The sequence below is a fragment of the Cavia porcellus genome, unplaced genomic scaffold, assembly GCF_034190915.1.
Source record: "Cavia porcellus strain 051 isolate PalLab524CR breed Dunkin Hartley unplaced genomic scaffold, mCavPor4.1 scaffold_10, whole genome shotgun sequence".
NCBI lineage: Eukaryota > Metazoa > Chordata > Mammalia > Rodentia > Caviidae > Cavia > Cavia porcellus.
Genome location: NW_026947493.1, coordinates 82,909,499 through 82,936,370, shown reverse-complemented (window position 1 = coordinate 82,936,370; position 26,872 = coordinate 82,909,499). Strand labels below are relative to the sequence as shown.

General features: G+C 49.4%; 1 protein-coding gene across 4 annotated transcripts in view; it reads right to left on the bottom strand.

Annotated features, from left to right (window-relative positions):
• Col14a1 (collagen type XIV alpha 1 chain) overlaps positions 1 to 26,872 on the bottom strand; it is a 174,272-nt gene that overhangs the window by 107,745 nt on the left and 39,655 nt on the right. For all 4 annotated transcript variants that reach the window (XM_063257679.1, XM_063257681.1, XM_005008223.3 and 1 more), the window contains exons 6-12: positions 12,859 to 13,014; positions 11,963 to 12,082; positions 11,296 to 11,460; positions 7,184 to 7,345; positions 3,249 to 3,400; positions 2,146 to 2,275; positions 1,504 to 1,649 (exon numbers count right to left, since the gene is read on the bottom strand). In XM_063257679.1, coding sequence (XP_063113749.1) covers positions 1,504 to 1,649; positions 2,146 to 2,275; positions 3,249 to 3,400; positions 7,184 to 7,345; positions 11,296 to 11,460; positions 11,963 to 12,082; positions 12,859 to 13,014 — 1,031 coding nt within the window. The remainder of the gene's footprint in view (positions 1 to 1,503; positions 1,650 to 2,145; positions 2,276 to 3,248; positions 3,401 to 7,183; positions 7,346 to 11,295; positions 11,461 to 11,962; positions 12,083 to 12,858; positions 13,015 to 26,872) is intronic.

The window sequence follows — 26,872 nt, the reverse complement described above, 5'->3', positions numbered from 1 at the left end:
CGCAGGCAGGGACAGAACTGATGTGAACTCCTTCATGGGCTCCTTTGTATGAATACACCACTATTTTCCAGTCCTCCACTGGGGCACATGCGTTGTTGGCGGGTCACTGCGTTTCAATCATTTGTGTTGAAAATTCTTGCAAGACACTGCCCTCGGCTATATATCTAAACATGATGAAATATTTCAAAACAGCGTCCAGGGAGCCGAGCCAATTTAGATGCCTACAGCCATCGAGGGGTGATGGAGTCTGTCCCATCTCACTGCCACACGGCATCAACAGACTTCAAGAAGGTTTTATAATCTGTCAGGTGTGAGCTAGTATTCTTTTCACTGTTATTTTTCTCTTTTCCAGTGAGACAGAGCATAATGCCAAAACCATTTTTAAGGATTTCTTCTGCCAAAGTCATTCAGATCAACTTTCCATCCAAATGAAAAAAAAAAATTTTTCCCTAAACCTTGGAAATAGAGTATCTGTCATCAGCGCTCGTTTCTTGATACTCAGATTCACTCTGTTTTTTAACCCTAAAAGTTTCAGTCGTGAGTGGCAGATTTTAGATTAGGTCTGAGAACCGAGTTCCAAACGGCCTCTTAATCAGTCTACTGCCCCTCCAAAGCTCATTGGAGGGGTGGAGAATTTGCCTTACGTCTAAATTATAGCAAGTGCCCCTTCTCAATTAAAAATGAGGTCTAAGTTTAAGTGTGAAGGTACAGGCCTGTAATCCCAGTACTCGGGAGGCTGAGGCAGGAGGACTGCCATAAATTCATAGCTACATAGTGAGTTCAAGGCCAACCTGAACTACATAGTAAGATTCCACCTCATAAACTTTAAAAAAAATCTAAAATAAGTCAATTGAAACTCAAGTACTCATACTTTAAAATAGAAAGGCAAAATTAATATTAATGAGATATATTTATCTATTTCTCAAATTAATAAGACAAAATTAATTCAGGTTATATGGGCAAAATGGTTACCTATATACAGTAAAATAAATGTTACTTTGTCTAGAGCCATCTGGTAATAACTAATACAAGCCTTAATAATTCATATACCTTTGAAAAAGAAACGTCAATTTTAGAAATGTATCCTAAGGAGATAACTGAGCAATCATGCAATGATACATGCAAAGGATGTTAAGAATGTTATGTGTTATTTGTAAGTGAGCTGTCTCAATGACAACAACATGAAATTACACACAATCTGTACAGACCAAAGCGACCTACTACAGCTGGAGAAAACAAATAGATGCGTGTTCTATTGGAAGGGGAAAGGCTTTCCCAATAACGAAAGCACAGTAGCAGACTACACGGCCTTCTTTCTCATCTGGCGCACTCCAGAGGCTCTGACCAAGTGTATTAGCTGGATGCTAACACGGTGACTTCTCATTGGTAAGACCACTGCTGATGGCTGTTTGTTTATCAATCAGAATTTCCTAAGCTTCCCTCATTAGATTTTCACACTGCAAACCTGGGCTCCTAGCATGGCAGCGGGCACACAGGACTCACCTCCTTCTCGTCCCCTGCCAACCCCTCTGTGAGCGGTGCGTAGAGGACCAGGTACCCCGTGGCACCCGGCACCGGGTCCCACCTGACTCGCAGGCTGTTCTCGGTCACACCATACAGTTCCAGGTCGGAAGCCATGGGCAAGGCAACTGCAAGAGATTCACGTCCCCGTTCAGCCACTAGAAACGTCCTCCAGAACTGGAGTGGAAGCTGGGATGCACCATATTGGAAGGTAGGGGACAGGGGTCAGGACACGTGTCAGGGCCTGGCTTCTCAGTGCGGGTGACAGCCATGACATGCTTTCAGGTATAACTCTAGACCCTCCGTAATGTGACCCTGCTTCCTTTTCCAATCTCATTGTCAAGTTCTGAGCTTCGCTTCTCCCGGTGGCTCTGGGCACGCATTCCACAGTGCCTCATGGCACGGACGGGTTACGTGGCTGTGGTTTTCCCTTACTGGACTAAAACCTCTTGAGGGTTACGGCAGTCCCTCCAGTATTTCTGCCAAGTAGAGCCTTAGCGCTCATGTGACAGGGTGCTGCCAGCTGGACCGAGGACGGCTGTTACCCCGAGAATCCCAGGCAGGATGCCCACCAAGGCACGGGGTCCGGTCCACGGGAGAAATGGTGCAGAGTGAAATACGTACGCGTGGTTTCTGTTCCCCGCAGGCCTTCACTGGCAGTGTGGGCATAGATCGCAAAGACAGATATCTGGTACTCGGTTAGAGACATCAGGTTTTTCAACACGAGGGACGTCACACTCCTGTCCACCACCACCTGTGTAAGGGGAGTGTGAGGAATCAGAGACATCACACACGTCGAGTTAGGGCAAAAGAACACGCCTCTCCCCCGCGGATGATCACTGCCATCCTGTCTTCCCTTCTATTGCAGCGATTAATGGCCCCTGAATTCCCGCACGGAGTCTTGTGTCTTTTAGGGCTTGTGTCCACAGCCATCTGCTAACCATGCGTATTGAAAGCCGCACCCTCCCCGGCTCTCTGCTATCTGTCCCCTCCACTCCGTCAACCCCGGACACACGCTTGTTTCCATGGTACACTGGGGAACATCGAAAAGATTCGTTAGTCATTAAAAAAAAAAAAAAAAGACATGTAAAGACACAGAAAACTTCATGATCTACCATTTGAAAACCTCACAAATCCTGCCATAATGCAAAGGAAATTGTGAAACAGAGAAAGGTCAGTCCGAGGTTAGAACGACAGAGGGAGAAGAGGGTTTCACCACGTTTTAATTTATTATCTGTGAATAGCTAAATGGAAGGTAGGAGTGGAGAGAAGCAGTCTCTGGCCATGGGCGCTCGCTTCAACCGTGAAAAATGCTGGCAGCTTCCCCCTGGCTTTTTACCAGCAACAATCTCCACAAATGCTCAGGAAACTTGGAACCCAGTGGCACCGGTCCAGTGTATCACCATAGGGTTCGCAGTTCCCAGATTTTACTAAGGCAGAGGGCTCAGGACACGCCAGGGTTTTAAAAAAAATGATTATATAAAGGACTTCTGCCAGATAAATATGTACTAATAACCTTTCCTTTCTAATTCACTATGTTTAAGAAGAAATGTAACTTAGGAATGTGGACCAGACTGGTTCTGATGGTTATGCGGTGGATGAAAGATTATAAATACCGCAGCTCAGAGAGATGGAAGAGCAATATGGAAGTGATGAAATGGATTTTGGTCAAATTATTTCAAGTAGTTACAGATAAAAGGCAGAGCTTGGAAGAACCATGTCATTACCTCTTCTGGCTTTCCACCTCTGGTCGGATAATACACGACCCTGTATTTCTGCACGTTGCCTGGGGCATGAGTCCAGTTAACCATGAAGCTCCTGGCGGTGACTTCCGAAGTGATCAGCTCGGTCGGTGGCCCAGTGGTGGTGAAGGCTGAGGCTGAATTAAAGAAATCCAGCAAATAAACCTCTTGCCCTAAGTTATTTCCATGTGCCCAAGAAACCCCATCTGCCAGAAATGACCAGCGATTTCACCCCCTCCAAGATCTTCATCTCCAGATAAGTCAATGTGGTTATTAATTCTCGAATTTGTTCAATGGTTTCTACCCAGTGGGTACCACGCTGTGTATTAAGGTTTGAGGTTACAAATTTACATAAGGCATCACCTGACTCCTGGGACGCTCTGCAAGGTTTTGTTAGTAAGTAACAAAAAGAAGTATTTGCTGAGCACTAGAGTATCTCCAAATACTTCCCTGCTCTTCAGAAGGACTAATTCTCAGTAGTTACTATTATTGTCCAAGATTCCTGCACAAGAAAAGCTTAGCACTATAAAGCTAATTAACTAGACCGCAGTCCTTCAGAGCTGAGAGTGACAGTCTTTCACATCAGAGAATAATCTCTGTACCAAACACTTCGACGGATGCTGACTACCTAAAAATAAAAAGAGATTTTTAAAAAGCAACTAATGGATACAGAGTGTCACTCTGAGTCCAAGGGCCATGAGCCTTTGTGCAGTGTTATGTGCACGGGGAAGGAAGTGGCTGTACACAGCTGTGGGCTCGGGCAACCTGGCTGGGAAGGAACACAGAGCAGGAAGGACACCTGGACGCGTGGAGTTCTCAGCCTAGGACCTGAAAGGACTCTAATAACCACGACCATGGAAAGAACCGTGTTCTGAGTTCACGTGGGCGGGCCTGAGCCACACGCTGTGCCCCCAGCCTGGTGTCAGTGTGCAGTGGGGACTAAAGGAGTCCCCTTCGGAAGCCCAGAGAAGTCTGTGGGACACCCTGCTGCTTGGACGCCCACCCGGGCTCCAAGAGCGCTCGCCCGGGGAAGAAGAACAGTGGATGGAAGACAGGAGACAGAGAGTGTCAGGTCACACTCCTGCACGCGATCACGGCAAAAATAAAAGCTGACTCTTAAATTCGACACAGCTGCCTCTGTGGAGACCGCACCCCGGCCAGCCAGATGTAACCTGCAGACCGGATGACAAGCCAGGTTAAAAACCAAACATTCTACAACGAATTTGTTCCAGGAAGACAGGGCCATTCCTCCCTCCGAGTCTAACGAAACCTTCCTACAGCGTATGCAAGACAGGCACAAGACGCCGCTGAAATCAGAAGAAAAGGGTGAGCCACGGAGGAGGACTCAAGAAACACCAGAGCGGGGAGTCCCCTCCTTGTTTTTTACTCCCTGGAGATAAAATATCCGGCAACCTACAAGCTTCCACAGACAGAGACCAAAGACGCCCCAATAAAGCCTGCTGTCTCTCGCCGAAGGATGGGGACGCAAGCCCCCGCCCCATGGAAAGGTCTCAGCCACAACTGCTCTGCTCCCCACAAGCACAGACCAAGACGTGGCCACCCACCACGACAGCCAAGGCCATGTGGGGGCCCACCCTCGGCCCCTTCTCGGCTGTGACAGTGGCCATGATGTCCACTCTGTCTGTCTTGCCAGCCACACAGGGAAGAAGCCCTTCTCCCCCGCACCCTCTGTGATCCCAGGGAGAACACAGGGAGCGCCTGCCAGACTCGCAGACCCTCTGGGGAGTAACAGGGTGCCACCCCACCCCAGACCCTGGCGTGGCCTCGGGGGATACCTCGCTGTGGCTCAGGCCCTCCCTGCTGTCCTCAGGAGACCACAGTGACAGCAGACTCCTTGTGGGCCACCTGGTCAGTAGTGAGGGTCTCACTTCTCAGCAGAACAAGGTAGAAGGCTAAGAAGTGGCCCTCGCCTCCTAGGGTGTTAAAGGATGTGCACCCTGGATTTCTACCAGCTCCACAGATAACACAGCTGCCCTCGATCCCCTGGCAGGGAGATGCTGGAGGAACCCAGAAGATCAGAAGCCGCAGCCATGGAAACCACTCCTGCGGACAAGAGCAACTTCGAGGGAAATAGAAGAAATAAGTTAAAACTCTCCATAAGGAAATAGAAAGCTCTTGCAAAGAATTAAACGGCAAAGTTGAGTCATCAGGAGAAAGAATCGGTGAGTTTCATGCAAGGAAAGCAGAAGCTGATCCAGAAGAGAGAGAGCATGTTGACTTCGAGAATTAACAGAGCCAGAGAGAACAAGGCCACACCCGCAAACAAGCCCAGTCTGGGACCCAGAGCCACGCGCTGGCCGCCACTGGACTGGGATAGCCAGAACCCAGCCCCTTCCAGCGCTCAGGCTGGCTAACAAGAAGTACCAGTCCCCCATCACCACCGCTGCCATAAGCAACCGGCTTATCCAGAGACGCACAGGCTGTGGTGACAGCTGTGGGGCTGAAATGCAGTTGGGTGCCTGCGGTGCTGTGCTGTCTCCTTAACACTGCAGGCTGGGGCAGCGGTCTGATCATGGGTTCAGAGGATGGCGGTACGCAGTGTGGCATCTGGGGGACCTCCTTCTGGGGGTTTAGTCATTGCTGATTCCCTATGGTCTTGTCTTGAGGTCCTGTATCATTTCCATTGTTTGTTGGGTCACGTTTTATTCTCTTGTTTTGTTTGATTATGTCAAATCCAATGGCAGGTATTTCAAGGATAGCAAGCTATGTTATGGAGCCATTTTAGATTTGTTATAGGCTTGTTTTGAAGTCCTTTATTGCATTCATTGTTTTGTTTTTATGGTTTCTATTCTACTCTGTTCTGATTTTTACTACCTCCGAAGTTATCTGCAGCTCTTTTGAAGACATCAAAAGGCATTATAGTAACTATTGTTGATTTTGTAATGTTTTAAAGTCCCGTATCTCTTACACTGGTTTGTTTTGATTGGTTTTGTTCTGTTTTATCCTCTTTAAAATAAAAAAAATGATAATAATTAACAGAGCCTCCAAACATCGGGTGTTCTGATGAAATGTCTCAGATTCCTATCCACCGAGTCCCAAGTGGAGACAAGGAAATCAGGGCTCACAGAGAACTGAAGGACGTGCCTGGGGTTTGCTCCAAACAAGGCCGGAGCCCAGGAGCCCATGCCCAGTCACAGCGCTGCCCGCTCGGGGAACTGACCGCAGAAGGGTGTGACAACAAAAGTTAAGTCAAATGAAATTAAACACTGAGGTGAAATTCCAGTAAACTTGAAGTATATGATATCGGCAAGCCCTGAAACCTCCTGATGAAAGAAACCAAGGACTAGCTAAATAAATGGAGACACACACTGGAGTCCAGGGATTGGGTGAGTCAACAAAGAAACAATGATTTCCCTTCCTAAAACGGGTATTTGGTAATTGACTTTTGATAGCTGATTTATTGCCATTCCTATTAAAATCCCAGAGAGATTTTTTTTTGTAGGATAAAAATGTTTAATGGGAAGATAAAGGAGCTAGAAGAATAAAATCAAGTTTTAAAGAAAGAATAGTTAAATTGAAGAGATATTTCCCAAACGACGACATGGACACAGCGGAGGAAAATAAAGATGCCCAGAGAATTCCACCTCTTCAGCTACAGGACGATGGGAATTAAAGGCGTGGTGTTGTATGGGCATACGGGTCTTCAGTACGACTGAAACAAAAACAGCACGCCTAGCCGACGCTGGGGATGCGACACTCCAGAGACCGGGTGAAGACAGCACAGCACAGAGAACACTGCACTGCTAAACCCAGCACCCCGAAGGCCGAGGCAGGAGGGTCCTGAGTTCAAGGCCAGGGTGGACAACAGAGCAAGACCCTGCCTCGAGAGCACAGGAGAGAGAAAGAGAAACAGAAAGGCCGGGAGAGGTGGGGAGGGGAGGACGGGCCGGCCCCAGTACCTCGGATCTCCCTGTCCTGCTCCTCCACGCCGGAGCACACCGTGCGCGTCAGGCTGTCCACCACCGTGTGCATCAGGTCGAACTCGGCTACGTTGTACACGTGGCTGCTGTCGGGCTCCGAGGCGATCTCCTGCAGCTCACTCAGGTCTGCGTTCTTCACGCCTGGTGTGGAGGGAACAGGAGCGTGACGGTCGGGCCCCCTCCTGTCCCCACCACCGACAGGCACCTGCACTTGGCACTGGCAGATACCACCGTGCTTCCACACGAACACACACGTGTGTAAGCGCTGGGGTCGGTGGCACCGGCCTGGGGTCCTAGCTGCTTGGGAGGCTGAGGCAGGAGGATTACCTGAGCCCAGAAGAAAGCCAGCCTGTGCATCCTCAGGGGATCCCATTTCAAATAAATCAATATGCACGCAAAATAAACAGATGAAATGAAAATACATAGCTAAGTCATTTCTATTACATCACATAAAAGGATAAATCTGACTCTACCAAACAATGCAGAAAGAAAATAAACAAGAAAACCTAACAGTAGGAATGTCTGTTCTCAAAGAAATGAAAGCAACTCTGTCCTAGCAACTGGCAGGTGGGTCATCGTCCCGAGGGGCCCTCGTCACACCCCTTTGGCCTGGGATTTGATGATGCCCATCGGCTGCCTTCAAGCAACAGGTTCCATGCTGGTATTTTTAAAAATCAGTTTCAGAATCATTTTTGAATGGATGCCAATCTGGCACCATGTATCCTAAGAGGAAGATGATCTGGAAAAACTAACTTCCATCCTGCGTGGATACCGCAGAATCAAGAGGAAATAACCCCACACCTTGAGCGATCCAGGTTTTAGCTCTAGATTTCTGTAGGTTTAGTTACACAGAGAGGCACCCCTCCGGTGACAATTGTATGTATTTAAAATTAGAATTATGCAGCACTAAATCAAGGAGACAGCTCAGGGGAAACGTGTGTTCTGGTGCACTCTGCGGCCCCGTCACCACTGCAGTTCAGCGGTACCAACAGGAGTGCTGTGGTCCCCTCGAGGGTCCCTGGAATCCAGAGCAACACGCCACGCACCACACAGAGCGCCTAAAACCCGCAGACGCCAGCACAGGACACGCTTGCTCTGGCTGGTGTTTTATGTATACGAATGTGCTTAATCCTCACAGCCAACGCTGTGGATTAGCTCGGGAGACAGAGATGGTACATGGGGCTCCCCTACATCGTATGACCTCCAGGAGCTGTGTGTTCACCAGTGAAACAGGAAAACCGAGACGGAATGGGGCGAGGCCTCATGGGAGTGCAGGTGGATTTCCTTTCCCCAAGCATCAGCCAGCAAAGGGGCTCCAGACAAAGTGCCCTGCACTCAGTCACGGGAGGGCACTAAGAGGGGGCCTCGAAAGCACGGAGGAGCGCAGACCAGGGCGGCACGAGCTACGTCTTAGATGTTCGCTGTGCAGACTGTTTATCTTCCAACTCGGTGTACTGAGGAACAAAAGCTGCCTTGTCTCCGGACTTCGCGCTACTGTGGCCATCAGATAATAAACACTACTGATTTCCAGGTAATTTCCAAAGCAAAAGTCCAAGTCACAGTTGGGTGACTCGAGCTTTGTTGAAAAACTCACCCATTCATTGTACGCAAGAGCAGGGAAGGCAGGGCGAGCACAGAAGCTAATCCCTGCCTGGTGAAGGCTCCCGCAGAGATTTCCTGTGCAGGAGGAGGGGATAAAGAAGACGAGAAAAAAAAAAAAAAAACTTTCTGCGATGCTTTTTTGCCCGAAGGACTTCTAACGAAGGTTCCAGAATGAACGCTTGAATCAACAGAGCACTGGGTGTGCCCACACCGGGGCTGCAGCTGGGCGACAAGAACTCTTCCTTGTCACACAGTTGAAATGGACAAGTTTGGACACGTGACACTATCCGAAAGATTCTTAGGAATAATCTAAGTATATTTAATTATCTAGGTTGCAAAACAAAATGATTCTAAAATTTAAAACAAAAGAATATACTATAAAAAAATGACTCTGTCTCTGTCTCTCTGTTTCTCTGTCTCTGTCTCTCTCTGTCTCTCTGTCTCTGTCTCTCTGTCTCTGTCTCTCTCTGTCTCTCTCTCTCTCTCTCTCTCTCTCTCTCTCTCTCGTTTGAATGGGAAAGAGAAGCCTGTGTTTCAGGATTTCACTTTGTTTTCATGCCCAGCACTCAACACAATGCTTAGCACGTGAAAAATGAGCAACTACTTCTTGAGGGAAGCCTTCCATAACCCAGGTTTTGAGCAGCAACTCTAAGCCTAGGCGAAAGCTTCTCAAACTACAGGGCGATGAACCTTCAAGGCAAACAAACTTGAATCCACCCCCAGGACGGAGTTTCGGATTTGTTAGTTGCCACACAGTTAATCACGCAGTCCACACCTGCGGAGGCTCTGGGAGAGCTGGGAAATGTGGTCAGAGGAAACAGGCTGTTTTCAGCGCGGGTTTGCAGCCCTGCCGGTGTCTGCAGTGCAAAAGCCCGGCGAGGACTTGGTTCACACAATAAGCGCGAGGTCGCAGGGTGCAGGAGTGGGGAGCGCCCTGGCTCTGCAGGCCGGCCTGAGAGGCAGCCCCCTGCCACCCCACGAGCTCGCCCCCTGCAAACTACAGCTCCCGACGTACCCGGCAAGGCGTGGGCACAATGCATTTCTCATTTCTCCCCCTGGCTTTCTTCCACTTTCTTTCTGTGAGAGGAAGATGTGGAAGCCACAGCCACACTGCCACAAGCTGATCCACGTGAACCAAAGCCACATCCCTCACGGACATGCTGATTTAACACCAAGGTGACCTCAGGAATGTTTGAGCTACCCAGTCATCCCACAAGCCACTATTGGAGATTTGTTGCTCGTTAAGCACCAGCTCAGGGGCAGAGAAAATGAAGGCAAAGACGCCTCGGGAATGAAGAAAAGGAGGAGCAGAGAGGGGTCCCCACAGCTGCTGCACCGTCCCAGACGGCACCTGACTGCACTCAAGGAAATAAACCCCCACATAAAGGCTAATCGGAAACCTGCTCTGTGGATAAAGGGCACCCACTGAGATGTTTAGGAGCGTCTTTCTCTGAGGAGCTCAGCAGGGACCAGCGGGTGTCAGCGCTGGAGCAGGCTCGGGCTCAGGGATGGCTGCATTTTTAAAAGCACTGATTCCCAGGATGTCTTGCTGCATAGTTTGACTAGCAAAGCTGCAGCAGAGCCCAGGGACCTGCATTCGGAATGCCCGTGTTTTTACACCCAGGATGCCTCTCCTCACTGCTACAGAGCTCTAAGTGGAGAGTTTCCTTCTATAAGACAAACTTCTCTGAGGAGGTTTATGGACAGAGGAGACTGCAGGGTGTTCTCAGTAAACACAGGAAAATAGATGCATTTCACCGGTCCAGCAATGGAGCCCAAGCAGAAGAGCCACAAACGCAACCCCTAACCCAGCAGACTGTTCACAGCAGCTAATTTTGGAGTCCTCCTGAGGAAGGTGCAGCGGCATTTTGATTGGTGTTTCAGAGTCACATGGGACTCGGGTTTTGTTTTTTTTTTTTTTTTTCTCCTCCACTGAGAAAGTTTGTTGGTATCTAACAGAAGACCTCCTGGTGCCAAAAATTTAAACATTTTAATAACAGAGTTACATCATGTAAGCATCTTGTAGGGATCACGAATGTGTGTCAACTCCCTCCTTTCCTCTCAGGGCTACTTTTAAATCAGTAACAGGGCATGTCTAGACCTCTGATTTTTTAAATAGTACAGCACCTAGGCTTGACAGTACATGCCTGTAATCCCAGCAATTCAGAAGGCTGAGGCAGGAGGATCACCTTGAGCTCAAACCCAGACTGAGTTATATAGCGAGAACCTGTCTCAGAAAACAATAAATAAGTAAATGGTTTTAATTCCTTGAAAATAATAAATTGATCTCTCCCTCCAGGACCAGACAACAGAGATCCAGACAGTCACTGCTCTGCATCCCCCTGGGGGTCCTGACCATGTCGGGGACCTCACAGGTAGCAGTGTGCTCCTGTGGATGACACGGGTGCTGGGTTTGGATCACGGGGCTGGGCTCAGGCCGGGGCTGTGCACACTGGAGGGGATGGAGCCAGAGGCTGAGGCAGGCGTACCTATGGCGAAGAGCTCGACCCCGGACTCCCGGAGCCGCCTCGAGGGCGGGACGATGTCGTCCTGAGACTTCCCGTCGGTGATCAGAATGCCAATCTTGGCCACTCCGGTCCTGGATCCCGCTTCTGGCTTAAAGCTGTTTTCAAAAATGTAGTTCAAAGCGAGACCTATAAGAAGGCAGGAGAGAGCATCAGACCCGGCACCATTCACGGGAAACACTGTGGAGTACTACTCTGCCATAAAGAAGGATAAGTTGGAGCCATCTGAAGGGAAACAGATGCACCTGGGACCATAATGCTCAGTGAAATGAATCAGGCACACAGCTTAAATACTGCACGGTTTCTCTTAGATGAGAAACACGAAATACAAATAAAGAGGAAAACAAAAGCTAGATAATAGGAAACAGGGAGATTAGTTTTTGGCAGAAGGGAAAGGAATCAAGAGATGGAGGGAAGCAGGGAGGGGAGAGGGGACGTAGGAAGCCAGGTTGTCATGGACCAGCGTCCCACGGTGAAGAGAACCATTACGTCCTACAAATGCATACTAATAAGAACTCCAAAACAGTTTAAAGAGCAAAGACAGCAGAGTCCCAGGTGCTGCTTTGCTTACGGGACTCAGTGTTCCTCAGGAGGGAGCCGAGCAGCCGGGCCAGCTGGCCGGCAAACCTACCGGTCAGGGTGTTCCCGCCCTTGTAGGGCAGGTTCCGCACGGCCTCGATGACCTCGTCTTTGGTGCTGAAGGCGTTCAGGTGCCACTCTATCCTGGGGTCCCCGCTGTACTGCGCGAGACCTGGGGAACACGAGAAGGCGGCGGAAACGTCTCAGGGCGCTCTAGAAACCCCAGGCTGCGGGCTGCATCCTGTCCTGCCCTGTGGGGTCTGCAAACAGTTCTGACAGCAGTGAAAGGAGTCGGGTGGGCCCGATGTGGGAGGGGGCTGCCAGCATCTTCCCGGCGTTTAGAGTTAGCACTTAATTAGACATGCGGCATCGGAAAGCAAAAAAGACTGTCATGTATATAAATAAAAGATGGAAGTGTTTTCTGCTGTTGTTTATTTTCAAAGGAATGATAGTCCCTAATGGCCTTTAAAACTTAAACTGTGAGACATTCTAAAATAATGACATGTTATTAATTATTTACAGTATTGCTCAAAGAAGTTCTACTCTTTTTCGGCTTTTTATCTTGTCTAGAATTTTTGGCAAAGATTATCTTGTAATATGAAACTTGTAACTGGAAGTATTTCTAGTGTTTCTTCAGCTGGGTGAAGCTGTTTCTTTTAAAACTGCCGCAAGATAAATTCTTAAAGAGGCCGTAACTTTAAGGCTTTGCTATTAGTTGTTGTTTAGGAGCAGGGAATATCTGACTTTTCAGAACAGGAAATGCGTTCAGTGACGGATGGATTGAGTCTGCTGGGCGAGATTAGTGAAAATGAATGTGCATTGATCTGGCGTGTGCATGTGCCCCTGGGGATGTGTCATGCACAGCTGGCCCTGGAGCTCCCGGTCACTGCAGGTCTAGAAGGCCCTGGTGGCCCACAGTCAGGTCGGGGTGAAGGCAGGGGCACCCACCGACTCGCGTCTCCCCGGAGCCCACGTTGAAGGCCGTGACCAGGTTCTCCAGGAAGAGCCGCACCAGCCGGAAGTTAAAGCGTCCGATGCTCCAGGACCCGTCCACCAGGATGACGATGTCCGCGATCGCCGGGGTCTGGCAGACGAACTTGGGCTCTGCAGACAATAAGTGGGAAGCCACAGGGTCAGTGCGAGGCCACTTCAGGGCCTGCGAGCTCCGGGCGGCAGCCACCCAGTCCCAGCCCTGCAACCTGGCCCGGCCTAGCTGGGGAGCATCGCGGGAGCCCCGGCTGGTGGGGTCCAGGGAAAAGTCAAGGCCGAGCAAACAGACAGAGAAAGGCTCACAGGCCTGTGCTGAAGTTGGAGGCTTTATCAGAAGACAATCATTGGAAGGGACCAAGAATCTCCTCCAAGTTCTGTTTTTCAATATCATACCCATGTGACAATGAGATTTTTGCCCTTGAAGAGCATTCAGGTTATATTTTGCTTTTTTAGATTAATCCATTAGAACTGCAGACAGTGAAGCAGGGCGTGGTGGTGCACTGGGGGGCTGAGGCAGGAGGATCGCCCCTGTGGGTTAGATAGTGATCAGGAAAGGATGCCCACTGGCCCTGTTTCGGCTCTTCCAGCACAGAAGGACCCCGCCTGTCCACGGGGCTGTGAGGAAGAGGAGGACGAGTGGCCACGCCTTCGCCACAGAGGAGGGGACGCCTGAGCAGGGAGGGCAGGTTGAGCCAGCGTCAGCGGGAACTGCGCTCCCCGTCACCCAGAGCCAGGACCTGGACCCCCTCCCTGGTTCTCCCCCTCCTCGCCCTCCCTCTTATAAATGTTTATCTCTCACGGTTCAGGACGCATCTGAGTCCAAAGCACCTGCATCTGTCTCCTCAATACCTGCTGACCCTGGGACATCCTCTTGTGTTGTTGTTTTGGGGTTTTTTTTGAGACAGAGCCTCACTATGCAGTTCAGGCTCATGTGAAGCCACTATGTAGCCCATCCTGGCCTCAAAATTACAGAAACCCACCTGCCTCAGCCTCGCAAGTGGTGGGATTACAGGCATATACGACCACGCCTGGCCACTGGAACATACTACAAACCCTGCCATTAGTAGCACTGCTTCATAATCTGGTTTATGCTTTTAAAGAAACACTTCACTTCTTCCTGAATTTTCATAAGACTGGAGATCGTAAAATGTATGTTTGTGTGTGTATACCTAATTATATGGATGCGTGTACATGTGTAAGATACGTGTGTGCATGTGTTAATGTTCTGTGTGTGCACATATACATTAATGCATGTGTGTGTGCACAGGTGTGTTTCTCTTGCATCTCAGCTTTTCAGGCCAAGAAAATCTCTTTGTCTTTTAGTACCAAAGTGACAATAAAACAATCTTTTGAATACACCTTTTGTGCTAAAACTCAAATTTAGAAGTGCTCACAAACAAAAAGAAAGTATTTTTAACCTGTAAACAATGTTTTAACCTAAAAAAGAAACAGCAGACCTGCTGCAATCGGCGCGGGCAGTTTAATGTATGTGTCTGCACCTTCCACGCCACGTTCGCTTAAAGGAGATCGACTTTTTCCAGGTGTCAGAACGTGTGGGCGCTCGATTCCTTTCCCAGATGGAGCAGGGTGTGTTTGCCAGTGAAACCCTCCACTCTCCATTAGGAGCTTCAGCAGTGCAACTCGGCCAGCGTTTGCAGTTTACAATTTTTGGCATGGAATCCCCTTCTTTAATAGAAGAAGCAACTGGCTTGGTGCTTGGAATCAGCCCTGCTCTAACAACCAAGAAAAGCATCGGGCAGAATGATGCTGCCAGTCACGGGGCAGATATTCATTTACTTCTTGGACAGCAGGAGGGAAAATTGAAGTCTGATGAAGCTGCACAAAGCCCCTCTCTCCGAGGAAAGCTTGTAGTCAGGAGGAGAGCGGTTTTCTGTCTCCTGCAAGACTGCTGGAAATATTTCACTTTCTAGTTAACTGGGAATGCAGAGAGGTTCTTAGAAAGGTTCCCTGATGAGCTGGAAGAAGGGCAGTAAAGGGATGATATTTTCTATTTTAAAAAATTACTTTCAATAAAAACATTCAGTTCATTTAGCTTGCTCAGGTCACACAGGACTCAGAAATATAAATTCTCTCTGGCCCCCAAGGCATGGAATTAACTGGCTACAAATAGAAGAGGGGATAACTTTAATGACATTAAAATGTTAAAAACTCTTCATCAAACAATACCTTAAAGAAAGTACAAAGGACACATCATAGCTAGGAGAAGGCACGTGCAATGTGCAGGACTGAGAGAGAATCAGGACCCAGGGCTTCCAGGGCCCCGGAGCAGACGCCTCGGCCAGCAGGAAGTGCCCGCCACCGGCTGGCAGTGGGGAGATACCTGACCGCTTCGGCCAGCAAGGATCAAAGCCCAGGTCACAAAGGCACACAGTTTGTGTTCATTCAACTGGTAAAGTTAATAAACTTGATGGCATTTAAAATTGCTCCAAAGAGGATGAAATACATAGGTATATAATTACCAAAGCTTGCATCGGACCACTGTGCTGAAAAGTCATGAAATTGATAAACCAAAATTAAATGAAGAAATTTGCTGTGTTTATGAATTCAAAGACTCAGCATAATAAAGACGTTAATTATTCCCAAATTGATCTGTGGGTTTAATACTACCATTAAAAGAACAAAAGGTTCTTTTTTAGACGTAAACAAATTTATCCTAAAATTTAGACTGAAAATCACAGATCTGAGAATAGCTAAAACAATTATAAAGAAAAATCAATGCCAGGAGCCACCTCCCAGACAGGATGCCTTTTAAGAGATGCAGCGATTAGTAGAGAATGATTTGAAAGGAGAGACCTATTTATCAATGGAAAAAGGTAAGATGCAAAAACAGACACGCAAACGTGCTGGACTGATCTCAGACAAACACACAGAAGCTGGAAAACAACACCACGCTCAACATCAGTAACTACAAACTTTGACCTAAACCTCACACCTTGTGCCATAATTAAATCAAAACGGACCAGGAACTTCAATGGAAAATGTGTGTTCAATCCCTGGTACCAAAAAAAGAAAGAGATGGAAAACATAAAACTACGTATTAAACTCTTAGGAAAACTCTTTGGAATTTAGGATCTGGAAAAGAGTTCTTTGAGCACAAAAGTACAACCCACAGAGGTGAAAGCTGATTAACCAACCTCAGCCAAATACAATATTTTTGTTCTTCGAAAGCTCATCAGAAGAAATGCAGGAACCTAGCCGAACATTAGTAACACAGCATTACTTGGTGGGGTGAAAAACTAAGTCACAAAACCTAGATAGCATATCTTTTTTTTTTTTTTTTTTTTGTCTTTTTCCTTTTTATCGGTACCAGGGATCGAACTCATGACTACCTGCTTGCAAGGCAGGTGCTTATGCCGCTGAGCTAAATCCCCAGCCCTGATAGCATATCTTTTTATTTTTTATTTTTTTGGTATGTAGCTCAGGCTGGCCTCAAACTCACAGTGATCCTCCTGCCTCAGCCTCCTGAGTGTTGGGATTATAGGCATGTGCTACCACACCCAGCAATATCTTTTTATAGAGGTAAAACTAAATATTAAGAAATATTCTGTTTTAAAAATGCATACAGATGTGGCAGGTGCAAGGGAAGGAGAAAGGGGGGCTCCAACAGACTCGCAGGTGACAGGGCCTGGGAGAGGGGCCTGGCTCAGGGCCAGCAGCTGTGGCCGCAGCACGTGGATACACACAGGCAGCACTCAAGGCCTGAGGCTTTTCGGGAAGGGAAGAGTTTGGGGTGCTTAATGTGCCACACAAACAATAACCAATTAAAAGAAAAGGAAAATAGTCCTACCTGGCCAGCACAAAATATTATACAGAAAAGTACCTTCAGTGCTTCTGTCACAGAATGCAAACACCAAAACCTTCACAAAGCTGTCACTCAGCATATTTTACTTGAAATGAAGTCGCATGCTATGTTTTCTCAGTGAAGACTGACATTTTTTACGGCAGCAGAGAGACGCCCATCCAAGGACTGCAGAGTCAACATCGATGATTCGGTTCTGCATTCCGCAGTATTTCGGGTTGTTTGTTTGGAGACAGGATCTAACTATGGTGTCCAGGCTGGCCTCCAAGTAGGGACCGTCCTGCCTCAGCTTCCCAAGTAACTGCAGTCACCACCTGTGCCCCTGTGTCCAGCTTCCAAAGTAGTTATTTCTTCAAAATTAGCACATATTCATCAGGAAACTGCAAAAGCAGCTTAGTTTTGAATGCTGTAAACCCTGGTTATTAGCTCTAAGACCTATCCAAACACTGCGGGCTTCGATGGCAAGTTTCCATCCTAACAGATGTGGATTCCAAGAAGCTGCAGCAGAAGGGGAGCTTGCTGTGCGGTAGGAGCAGCTGCACCCCGTGGATAGCTCTGCCTTTGCCCGAGGAAGGTGAGGCTCAATACTTGGGACAAAGAGTTTCAAAGCCACCACGTTCAAGTTCAATAATACAGGTCTCAACAAGAGCCCCAGCTGCTGGGGGAATCTTTTCAAAAATGTATTTAAACCAATGTCTTCCTGAAAAGAGCACGAATTCAAAACTCAAGACAAATAATACCATCTTCCACGGGCGAACGCACATGTCACTTCACTGTTCCTGAAAGGAGAGACCAGCGGGGGAAACACACATTGCATCATACCTAATTAAAGAATTAAGTGGCAGAAAGATAACCGAGTGTCCAGAGCCCCAGGCAAACGCTGCATAAAGCCCAGCTGCAAATGTAACTTTGATCTGCATTCGAGAGGATTCAGTACACATTTATTGTCAAAATGGTATTCTATAGTTTTTAATGTAATAAATCCCTTTTGTTCTCAATTCTGTATTTCAAGTCTTAACTTGAAGTTTTGGACAATGGATATTTATCTCTACTGTGCTATGGGAAACCATGCATTGATGACCATCCTACTCAGTAAATCTCTTTGTGCCCTGGAGATACAGCAAAATCAGCAGAGAGCAGGGAATAATTCTATGAGCTGTATTTTAGTTCAGCTAAACATTGTTCTAAAATGCAGCTTTGAAAGTACAAGAAGTGTAAATATCCAATGCTTTGTATATGGGATGGATGGATGGTTGGATGGTTGGATGATGGATGGATGGAGGGATAGATGGATAGATGAGTGGATGGATGGATGGGTAGGTGAATGGATGGATGGATGAATGGACAGATGGATGGATAGATGGATGAATGGACAGATGGATGGATGGATGAATGGACAGATGGATGGATAGAAGGATGGATGGATGGATGGATGGATGGATGGATGGATGAATGGATGGATGGATGGCTGGATGTGCCTAACCTGGTGAAGGCAATTAAGAGGGGGGAATTCACTTTGTGGAGCTGGTCACAAAATAAGGGGGCCGTCTGATGGCACCAACTGAAGCAGAAGGGACAATTGCACCCTGCCAGGATGATTGGCTCCCAGCGTGTTCCACCTGCACTGAGTGGCTCAGTGAGGAAGCTGGGAGTACTGACAAGTCCTTTCCCCTGCATGTCTGGAGTTATATAACAGCATCCATGATTAGCACTCCATGCTGTGCATTGATTTACACATCATACTCTATTGTAGCAGAAAACATCCATCCCCCCAGTATTCTTGTTTCTGTTAACTGCCCAGGTGACAGTTCCTGTTACTTCTGTCGTTTAGAAACAGCTGGTCACTGTGATGCACACTGTAAGAGCCAATCAAAGATAGCCAAGTACTCTACCTCTGTACTCCCCCTTTGCTGCTCCATAAAAACCTCCCTTCCTGGGCCTTTGAGGTCTAACATTTTTTTCTTGAGGTCAGTGCCCATCAATATTAAATAAATCTGTCTCCAAATCCTGGGTGATGTTTTCAGTTTCTGTTTGCCACTACGTTAGATGCATTGGCCAGGAAGACTGACCATGCTGACCTCTTTGGTCATCAGGTGTGGCCCTTGTGGATGGAGCGAGGACCTTACCAGGTCCTGGGAAAGTGCTCCCTTGAAATGTCTTCAGTCCTCTCTGTCTGGAGGAGGATTCCTGGCTCCCTGCTCCAGCAGCTCACATAAGACCCAAAAGGGAGGAGGGCACAGTCTGCCTGCCTGTCTGGTTCTGATAAGACCCCCGGGGTCACCAGTTTCAGTGCCTGCTCAGTTTGAGCAGAATTGGATCAACTCTCATTCATTAGGCCTCCCTGTGGTTTGGGGAAGGGATTTGTTTAACCTCTGGATGTCTGCTGAATGATTGTGTGAGTCTTTGTAATGGATGGTGCAAGCAGCAGGCCATTCCATCTGTGCTTCATGGTGAGGAGGTGGACTCCCACTCCCAACTACCGAGCTTCCTTGGGCCCTAAACCTGCATTCTGTGGATACATGTAATAAGGCCAAATGGTGAACCTACCAGTGCTTCTCTGTAGTCCAAACAGTCCCAACATTCTGAGAGGCAAAAGGCCAGGCAGGCATCTGAATGGTCTCTCTCTGAGGGACACCCACCCTGGGTCTGTTGCACCATTTTCAAGAATACACAACATACTCGTAGGAAGCCACAGATGGTGATTAATAAGCCCAAACCCACAGTCCTTCGCTGCAGGGCAAGGATTTTTAAAAGGTGCTTTTCTAGTGATTATGAGATTAAAATGAAATTAAACTGCATCTGAAGAAAAAAGAGATCTGTTCTTCCTGATAGATAAATCACCCACCTGCTGCCACCATTGCAGCCAACACCTACAGCTTCATGCCTGCTCCCAACTCCCCCAGTTCCAGCCAACTGAACCGGTTCTAGCTGGCCATTGCCTGCACTTGGCCTTCCCCGTGGAGCCTTCTGTTTCACAGATACCCTTCAGTGAGTCCCTGTGACTGCTCAACACAGAAACGTGGCCACACTGTGACTGAGGAAACACTGTCAGCCCTGACAAATGGGTTGCCGTGGCCTTTCCTAAAGTCACCCCACCTAGAAGCACAACATCCAGCAAAAGGGAACAAAGCAACCCAGACAAACACTAATGAGAGACAGCAAAGGGGGGAGCAAAGAGCCCAACCACCACTGTTACCTAGAAACTTGATAAAAGACATTCTTTTGGCCCCTGAGAATCTACAGCTTTTATTGCATAAAAAGCACCTGGTATCTACAAGAAAATCCAGTTTGATAAATGACCACACCCTCTGGCTGAAAAGCCAGATTAAGTGCCCTATCAGATTAAAAGGTAAAGACTCAAAAGCTTCATGTCCATATTGGGTGCCAATCCACGACTTTCCTGGTAGCATCACCAGGGCATCTAGAACTGTTGGCTTTTGCCTGTTCTGCCAGGCATGACCTTGCAGCTTGGGAGGCACTGAGCCAGAATTCCCCACACTGCTTCTGGAAAGAAACCTCCTCTCCGTGTTAAAGGCACCAAGCCAGTCAGCCAGTTAACCCTGCATCAACCAGAGCTGAAAACTTTACTTCCGGGGGTACGGGCCACCGACTCACCTCCAGGCCTGGCCGCCAACCATGCCTAGTAATGGGGAGCACACACAGGCTTCTGGGCGCACATCAGCTGCCTAAAGCAGTTCAGGGCACTGATGGGCTGTCAACCATCTCAACCCAACCCATACACCTTCTGGGACTGCTGCCTCCAGATGCCCCTGGTTTCCACGTCCAGATTTCAAAGATGCCTTCGTCAGCTGTGGGTTGCTCCCATAAGAAGTTCCCGAGTCAGGACAAAAAGGTCAGCTCTCTTGGACTCAATCGCTACAGAGGTTTCAGGGCTCTCCTGCTATTTCAGGGAGGCTCTAGGAGCAGATCTGGCCAGGCCACCAACCAGCCCCTTTCCTCTGAGGCAGCCTGCTTCTCTGTTCTCTCCTGCTTGCCATCATGGTCCCCGGAGGAAAGAATGAAGCATACATGGGGGCTGGGGACACAGCTCAGTGGCACAGCACCTGCCTGTCAAGTGTGAAGCCCTGAGTTCAATTCCTAGTACCAAAAAAAAAAAAAAAAAGGAAAAACCTGCAAAATGTTATAGACTAATGCTAAAATACACCTCTCCTGCCTGCAAAGCCAGTTTGACACCTCCAAGATGTCACTGTTGCCTTGATGACCCGCCATCCTGCAGTCACCCACAGCCTGCGGGTACACCTGCCGGGACCTAAAGAAGGCCCTCTTCTACCTTTGGTGGGCTGCTGTCAGCCAGCCCCTCTTCGCAAAGACCCCAGTTCTGGATGCAAAAGTCAACTGACCTGGACTCCACCTCCCAGAGGTTCAAAAGCTTGTTTATCCTCTTTTGGAGATGCCCTCACAGCTGACCTTGCCAGGGTTCCCACACAGAATATCACCGCACTTCTGATTATGACATGTGAGCTGGAAAGGCACAAAAGCTCTGCTTCAGTACCTGGCAGAAACTGGTGGCAGGGTTTCGTGGAAAAAAGCACAAATCTGCGAACAAAAAGTCATGTATCTGGGATTGGACTGACCACGTGGCTTGAAAGATGCCTACTCAGAGCGTCGGCCCTGGGGCGCCCTGGGGCCCACCTGTGCTGCCTGCTGGCTTTGCCTTCACGCTCTGACAGCCACCGTCCTCCCGATCAAGAGAGCTGACAGCAGTGAATCGCTCCCAGGCCCATCGGACTTCACAGAAATGAGCCTCCCGGCAGACGCTGAGCACACCCGTTTACAGATGAAGCCGCTCTGCTAGGAATGGAGTCTGGCAGGGTAGAGGTGCTGTGGTCACCTTGGCCGAAGCTGTCCTTCAGGGATGGTCACTGCACCCAGGACAATCCAGGGATCCGATCACCCGAAACGTCACTTTGTAAAGATTCACAACCAGACTTCACTGGAGTAGAGTGCGGACAACAGAAGCTTGTGGGGTCCAGCTGTGAAAACTCGTCCCTAGACCTGGCCTACCCTTGACCACTGGGAGCCCCAGGGGACCTGAATTGGTAGCAGAAATAACAAAAGCTAGAAGAACTGCTGAGAATTAACAGAAACCACACACAGCACACAAGCTACAGAGCTGTAAAAAATAAAACATAATGCTACAGCTCGCAACCAGCTCCACAAAAGTTGAGCAAAAAGACCAGCTATGCCTGTAGACACTGCTGCACACACAGGAGACCCAGCCGGGGATTAACTGCCACTACAAGTGTCAGAAACCCAGCTTCAGAGCCTCTGTTCCACAGTTAAAAGGCTGAGCAGGGGCTTTGGAAAAAGTCGGCACCTTCCCTGAGACTCAGTCCCCACCGCACTCCTGCCCCTTCTGGGATGTGGCCCTAGGTTTACTGGCTTCTCTCTCTCTCCCTAGCACATCTGGCTTCCTGGAAAACACTACACAGCCTAGCGGTTGTTGTCTTCCATGCATTGGGCAGGAACACTGGGCCACATATTTGAGCAAACTTGTCCATTCCAAAAGCCTTCTCCACTGCAGGTGAGCCGCACCTAATCAGGTGAAGCTCACGGAGGGCCCCATGACAATGCCAGGCTTCTCAGACAATGCCCATGACAATGCTGCCCTCAGACTGGACCCATGGCACTGGCTCTTCTCAGGCTTCCAGCTCCTGGGCTTTGGACCCGGATCTCACCCAAGTACCTTGCTCTCCAGTCTCCAGCACCGCTGGAGCTCCTCGGCCTGTGGCATCATGGGAGCAGCTCTTCACCCTACATCTCTCTGCGTGTGGGTCTATTCCACTCACAAAAGTTGTTCTGCAAGTTGTCCACAAGCTGCCCTTGTGGTTTCGCAGAGGCACAAAGATAAATAGCTAGGAAGGGATAAAGATTACCGTGTCACACACGGAGGAAGACAAGAGGCTGAAGTTAAACCCCAGACTCACTACAAGGCTTGAACTGAATGACCATGTTCCTCAGGTTCTATCACAAAAGATTGGAAGGAGCTGGGCACAGATCATCCCAGCAGGAGGCTGAGGCAGGGGGATGCTCAGTGAGGTAGTGAGTTCATGGCCAGTCTGGAATACGTAGTGAGACCCTGCCTCGGAAGAAAGGAGAGGAAGGCGGGGAGGGAAGGATCACCCAGCCCGGGGGGAGGCGGCTGGACTCAGGCTGCAGCCATCTGTGCTCCAGGCCGCCTGGGATCCTGGGATGAGCAGCTGGACACGGAGCCCCTCTCAGCTGTCATTCGGTGCCGGCGTCCCAGCAGTGGGGGACGTCCCATGAGCAGCACACTGGCCGCCACACTCGTTCTCCACTGTGGACGCAGTGACGGCGCTCAGTCCCTCAGACCGGCTGCCTTCTCCTGGGGACAGCTCGGCCTCTGCTGACGGGAATGGAGCAGATGCGGCTCCCTGAGAACAGACGGGGCCTCTGTCCTCCCCGCAGGCGGCTCCAGCGACTTTTGCCCCAGAGTCCAAGGCTGTTTCTCCCACCCACTGCCGCCTGAGCCCCGACTGTGCCTCACGCGGGGCAACCCCAAGGACCACCGGGATCCTTTTCCCTCTCATCCCGGTGCCATTCTTCCCACCACAGACTTCTGACTGCATCTGCAACGCCTCATCTCTCCTCCTCCTCCTCCTCCTCCCCTCCTACTGCTCCTCCTCCTGCTCCTCCTCCTGCTCCTCCTCCTCCTCCTGCTCCTGCTCCTCCTCCTCCTCCTCCTTCTCCTCCTCCTGTTCCTCTTTCTCCTCTTCTTCCTTCTCCTCCTCCTCCTTCTCCTCCTCCTCCTTCTCCTCCTCCTCCTCCTCCATCTCCATTGTCCTTCCTCAGCCTCCCAAGAGCTGGCATGAGCGCCAAGCCCAGTCCCTCATCCCCAGGTTTCTCTGATTTTCCCTCCTCCGAGAATGTAAGGTCCTCTTCTGCTCTTTCTCGTTGGTGCGGGGCTCGAGGGCCCCGGGCACCAGGCGGGCTCCCTGCTGTGACCCACGAGCTCAGCCGCCAGCATGTTCCTGTAAAGTCTGCTTTAGAATTGCATCCGTGCACTTCCGGTTACTTCCTAGTCTTCTTAACTGGATTCTGGCCCAGAAAGGCTAGTCTGTCTGCCCATCTCTACCTTAAAATGTACTTCGCTTGTCCAGAAGCCAGACTGTCATTTATTTTCGGCTCTTTGTTACCTGTTTTGACTACATGTTTGCATTCACTGTTTAAAGTGATTTTTCAGCTAGATGTAGAGGTGTAGACCTCCAGTCCCAGCATTCAGGAGGCTGCGGCAGAAGGATTGCCAAGAGTTCAAGGCCAACCCAGGGCCCCGGTGAGCTCAAGTCCAGCCTGACCTCCACAGGGAGACACTGTCTCAACAAACAAACAAACAAAAAATAGTCTTCTGCAAAATGCACCACTGAATTATCCACCTTATCCAACTGATTAATAACAGACAGGTCTTGGCATTTCACAGTTTCTCACCAGCACACCTGCCCATTCGAGGCCCACCGTCCGCCCCGTGGATGAAAGAAGACATGGCAGAGAACCCTCAGCAGGAAGGGGGCCTGCCAAAATCAACAGCCGCGCTGCTAGGTGGGAAGCGCCTGCATTTTATAAAGATGGTGACACAAATTCCTTTTAAAAGGAAGCCTTTGAGTAGCACGTCCTGTACAGCTTAAAGTTCTTCCCACGGCAGAACCTGCAGGCAGAGAACGCCCAGCCTTGCCGGAGACCGGGGGAGGAGCTGGGGGAACAGTGTCCTTTGAAGGCACCTCGGGCGCACGGGCAGGGTCACCGTGAGCCGCTCCGGGCTCCCGCAGGTGTGCAGCACAGATTTTCTGAATCACTGATCCTGTCTCATTCTGTAAAGTCCTGAAGGCGTAAACCGTAGTGCTCAGCCGCAGAGGGCGTGTGGAAAGCCTTCTTTCTGCCTTATTAAACCACCTTTTCAGGACGCTGATCTCGCTTAATCTCCTCCCAGGATTTAGGTCTTTGTTCCCTGAGTCTAAACATCGCACACTTGGTCACGGAGGACCTGCAGCATGAGACACGAGCACACACAGCTTGGCACACGCCCGTCTGCTGCCACTGCAGCTCGCACTCCTGCAGACTGAGCCAGCAACACGGAAAATGATCAGAAAAGCAATTTTGTCCGTTCTGCATGAGGATGCTCTTTCTGGTCGTTTGCTGCTCAGTGATACAGCGTAACAGCTAATTTACAGCATTTACATTTCCCCAAGCCTTAGAGGTGACCCAGGGTGGTACAGCACGGGGAGGTCTGATTGTGTAGCGAGTGTCATGCTGTGAGGGCCCGTGCATCCTTGGATCCTGCTGCCTGGGGCGTGTGTGGAGCAATTCCCCAAGGCTCCTGAGGAAAGAGTGTGGTTCCTTTCAGACAGGAAGAAACACAAAACAGAAAAAGGAGAGGGGAGAGGGCAGAAATCAGTTTCCCTGAACAGCCTGCTGTGATGCAGAGCCCAGTATTCACGCTCTCTGGGGCTGTGCGCTGTCAGTGGTTATCCTGTTCCTTTCACCAACAGGGAAACTGAGGCAAGACAGGGATGAAGCACAGGACTGTGCTCCAGGGACATTTGATTACCCTGGGAATCCTGACCAGGAAGGAAGCCGTCTCAGAGGACAGCAAAGTTAGGAGCTGCACAAGAAAGAGAAAAACTGGTCCTGAACCAAGACCTAGCCACGCCTCTGTGTGGCACCTGCCACTGGAGACACGGCATTTCTGTCCGTGGCTGGCCACGTGGCACAGGATGGCATCTCCATGAGGGACATGCAGCTGGCAACCACAGAGCTGGACCATCGCGGATGCCTCTGGACATCACAGCCACTAAAGGTCTGAGCACAGCGTCCCCCGCCCCCCGGGTTTGCAGTGACACCAGCGCACCCAAAGAGCAAAACTAGAAACCCCACCCCCACCCAGCCGTTCTAGGCATCTTCCTGAAGAGTCGGAGGCATCACGCTACAGCGGGCCATTTGCCCATGTTCCTAGAGCACAACTCACAAGATCTGGATCTTGGAAGTGGCCGCTATGTCCATGAGGACGAATGGACAAAGAAAGTGTGGTGTCTACACACGAGGAGCAGAAAGAGGGTGAACCTGGGTCACTCATGGGCAAATGGATGCACCTTGTGGCCACAAGGCTAAAGAAATCAGGCACACAGATTAAATATCACACGAGAAACCCAAAGTACAGATGCATTAAAGAGCAAAATAGGAGCTAGATGCCAGGCCACGGGGAGACAGATCTGCTCCAGAAACAAAGATGACCAAGAGACAGAGGAGGAGGAGGAGAGGAAGGGGAGGTGAAAGAAAGGAGATGCGTTCTGCACAGACCACCTGGGCACGAGGGGTGGGGCCGTTACGGGAAGCTACGGAAGAACAGAAGTAAAACTTCAAGGGGCCGGGGATTTAGCTCCGTGGAGCAGCACCTGCCTGGCAAGCATGAGGTCCGAGTTCGATTCCCAGTACCAAAAATATAAAAATAAAAAAATAAACAAGGGAAGCTTAAAACGGTCTCAAAAAGTTTGTGTTGTCTGCTGCGGATGCAGCTCAGTGGCACAAGTGACTTCCTGGCAATCACAAGGTCCTGATCCCAGTTTGATCCCAGTACCAAAAGAAAAAAAGAAGAAGAAGAAATAAAACTTTAAGGAAAGCAACCCACTCCCTGCTGTCCCGTGAAGATGCAGCATACACGATTATGCACTGCACATGACACTTGGTAGCAATGACTTCGGCTGACTTAGGTACACACTGCACTGTCCTCTGTCGCCCCTCCGAGTTTACCTCTTCGACTTACAAAGAAGCCATGGGAGGCGGCATCCAGCCATAGGTCCACTGCACCGAGAGCTAAGTCGGCCAAGTGGCCAACCCCTCCCCATCTAGGTTCAAGCAGACTCTGAGGTCCCAGTAATGGAATTACTCGGAGTGTATTTCTTGCACATGAAAAACAGAACCCTCACTAATGCGCCACCTAGAACTGTTCCAGGAGGTGGATCACAAACTACACACTAAGCCTAAGAAGAAAAGAAAGAAACATCTTGCAGATTCTGAGAACGAAGGCATTTCAGCTCCCATGAGGACCAGTCAACCAGCAGCATGGATTCCAAACTGTATGACATCAGTTGCTTTTTCACATGTAAGGAATGACGTTTA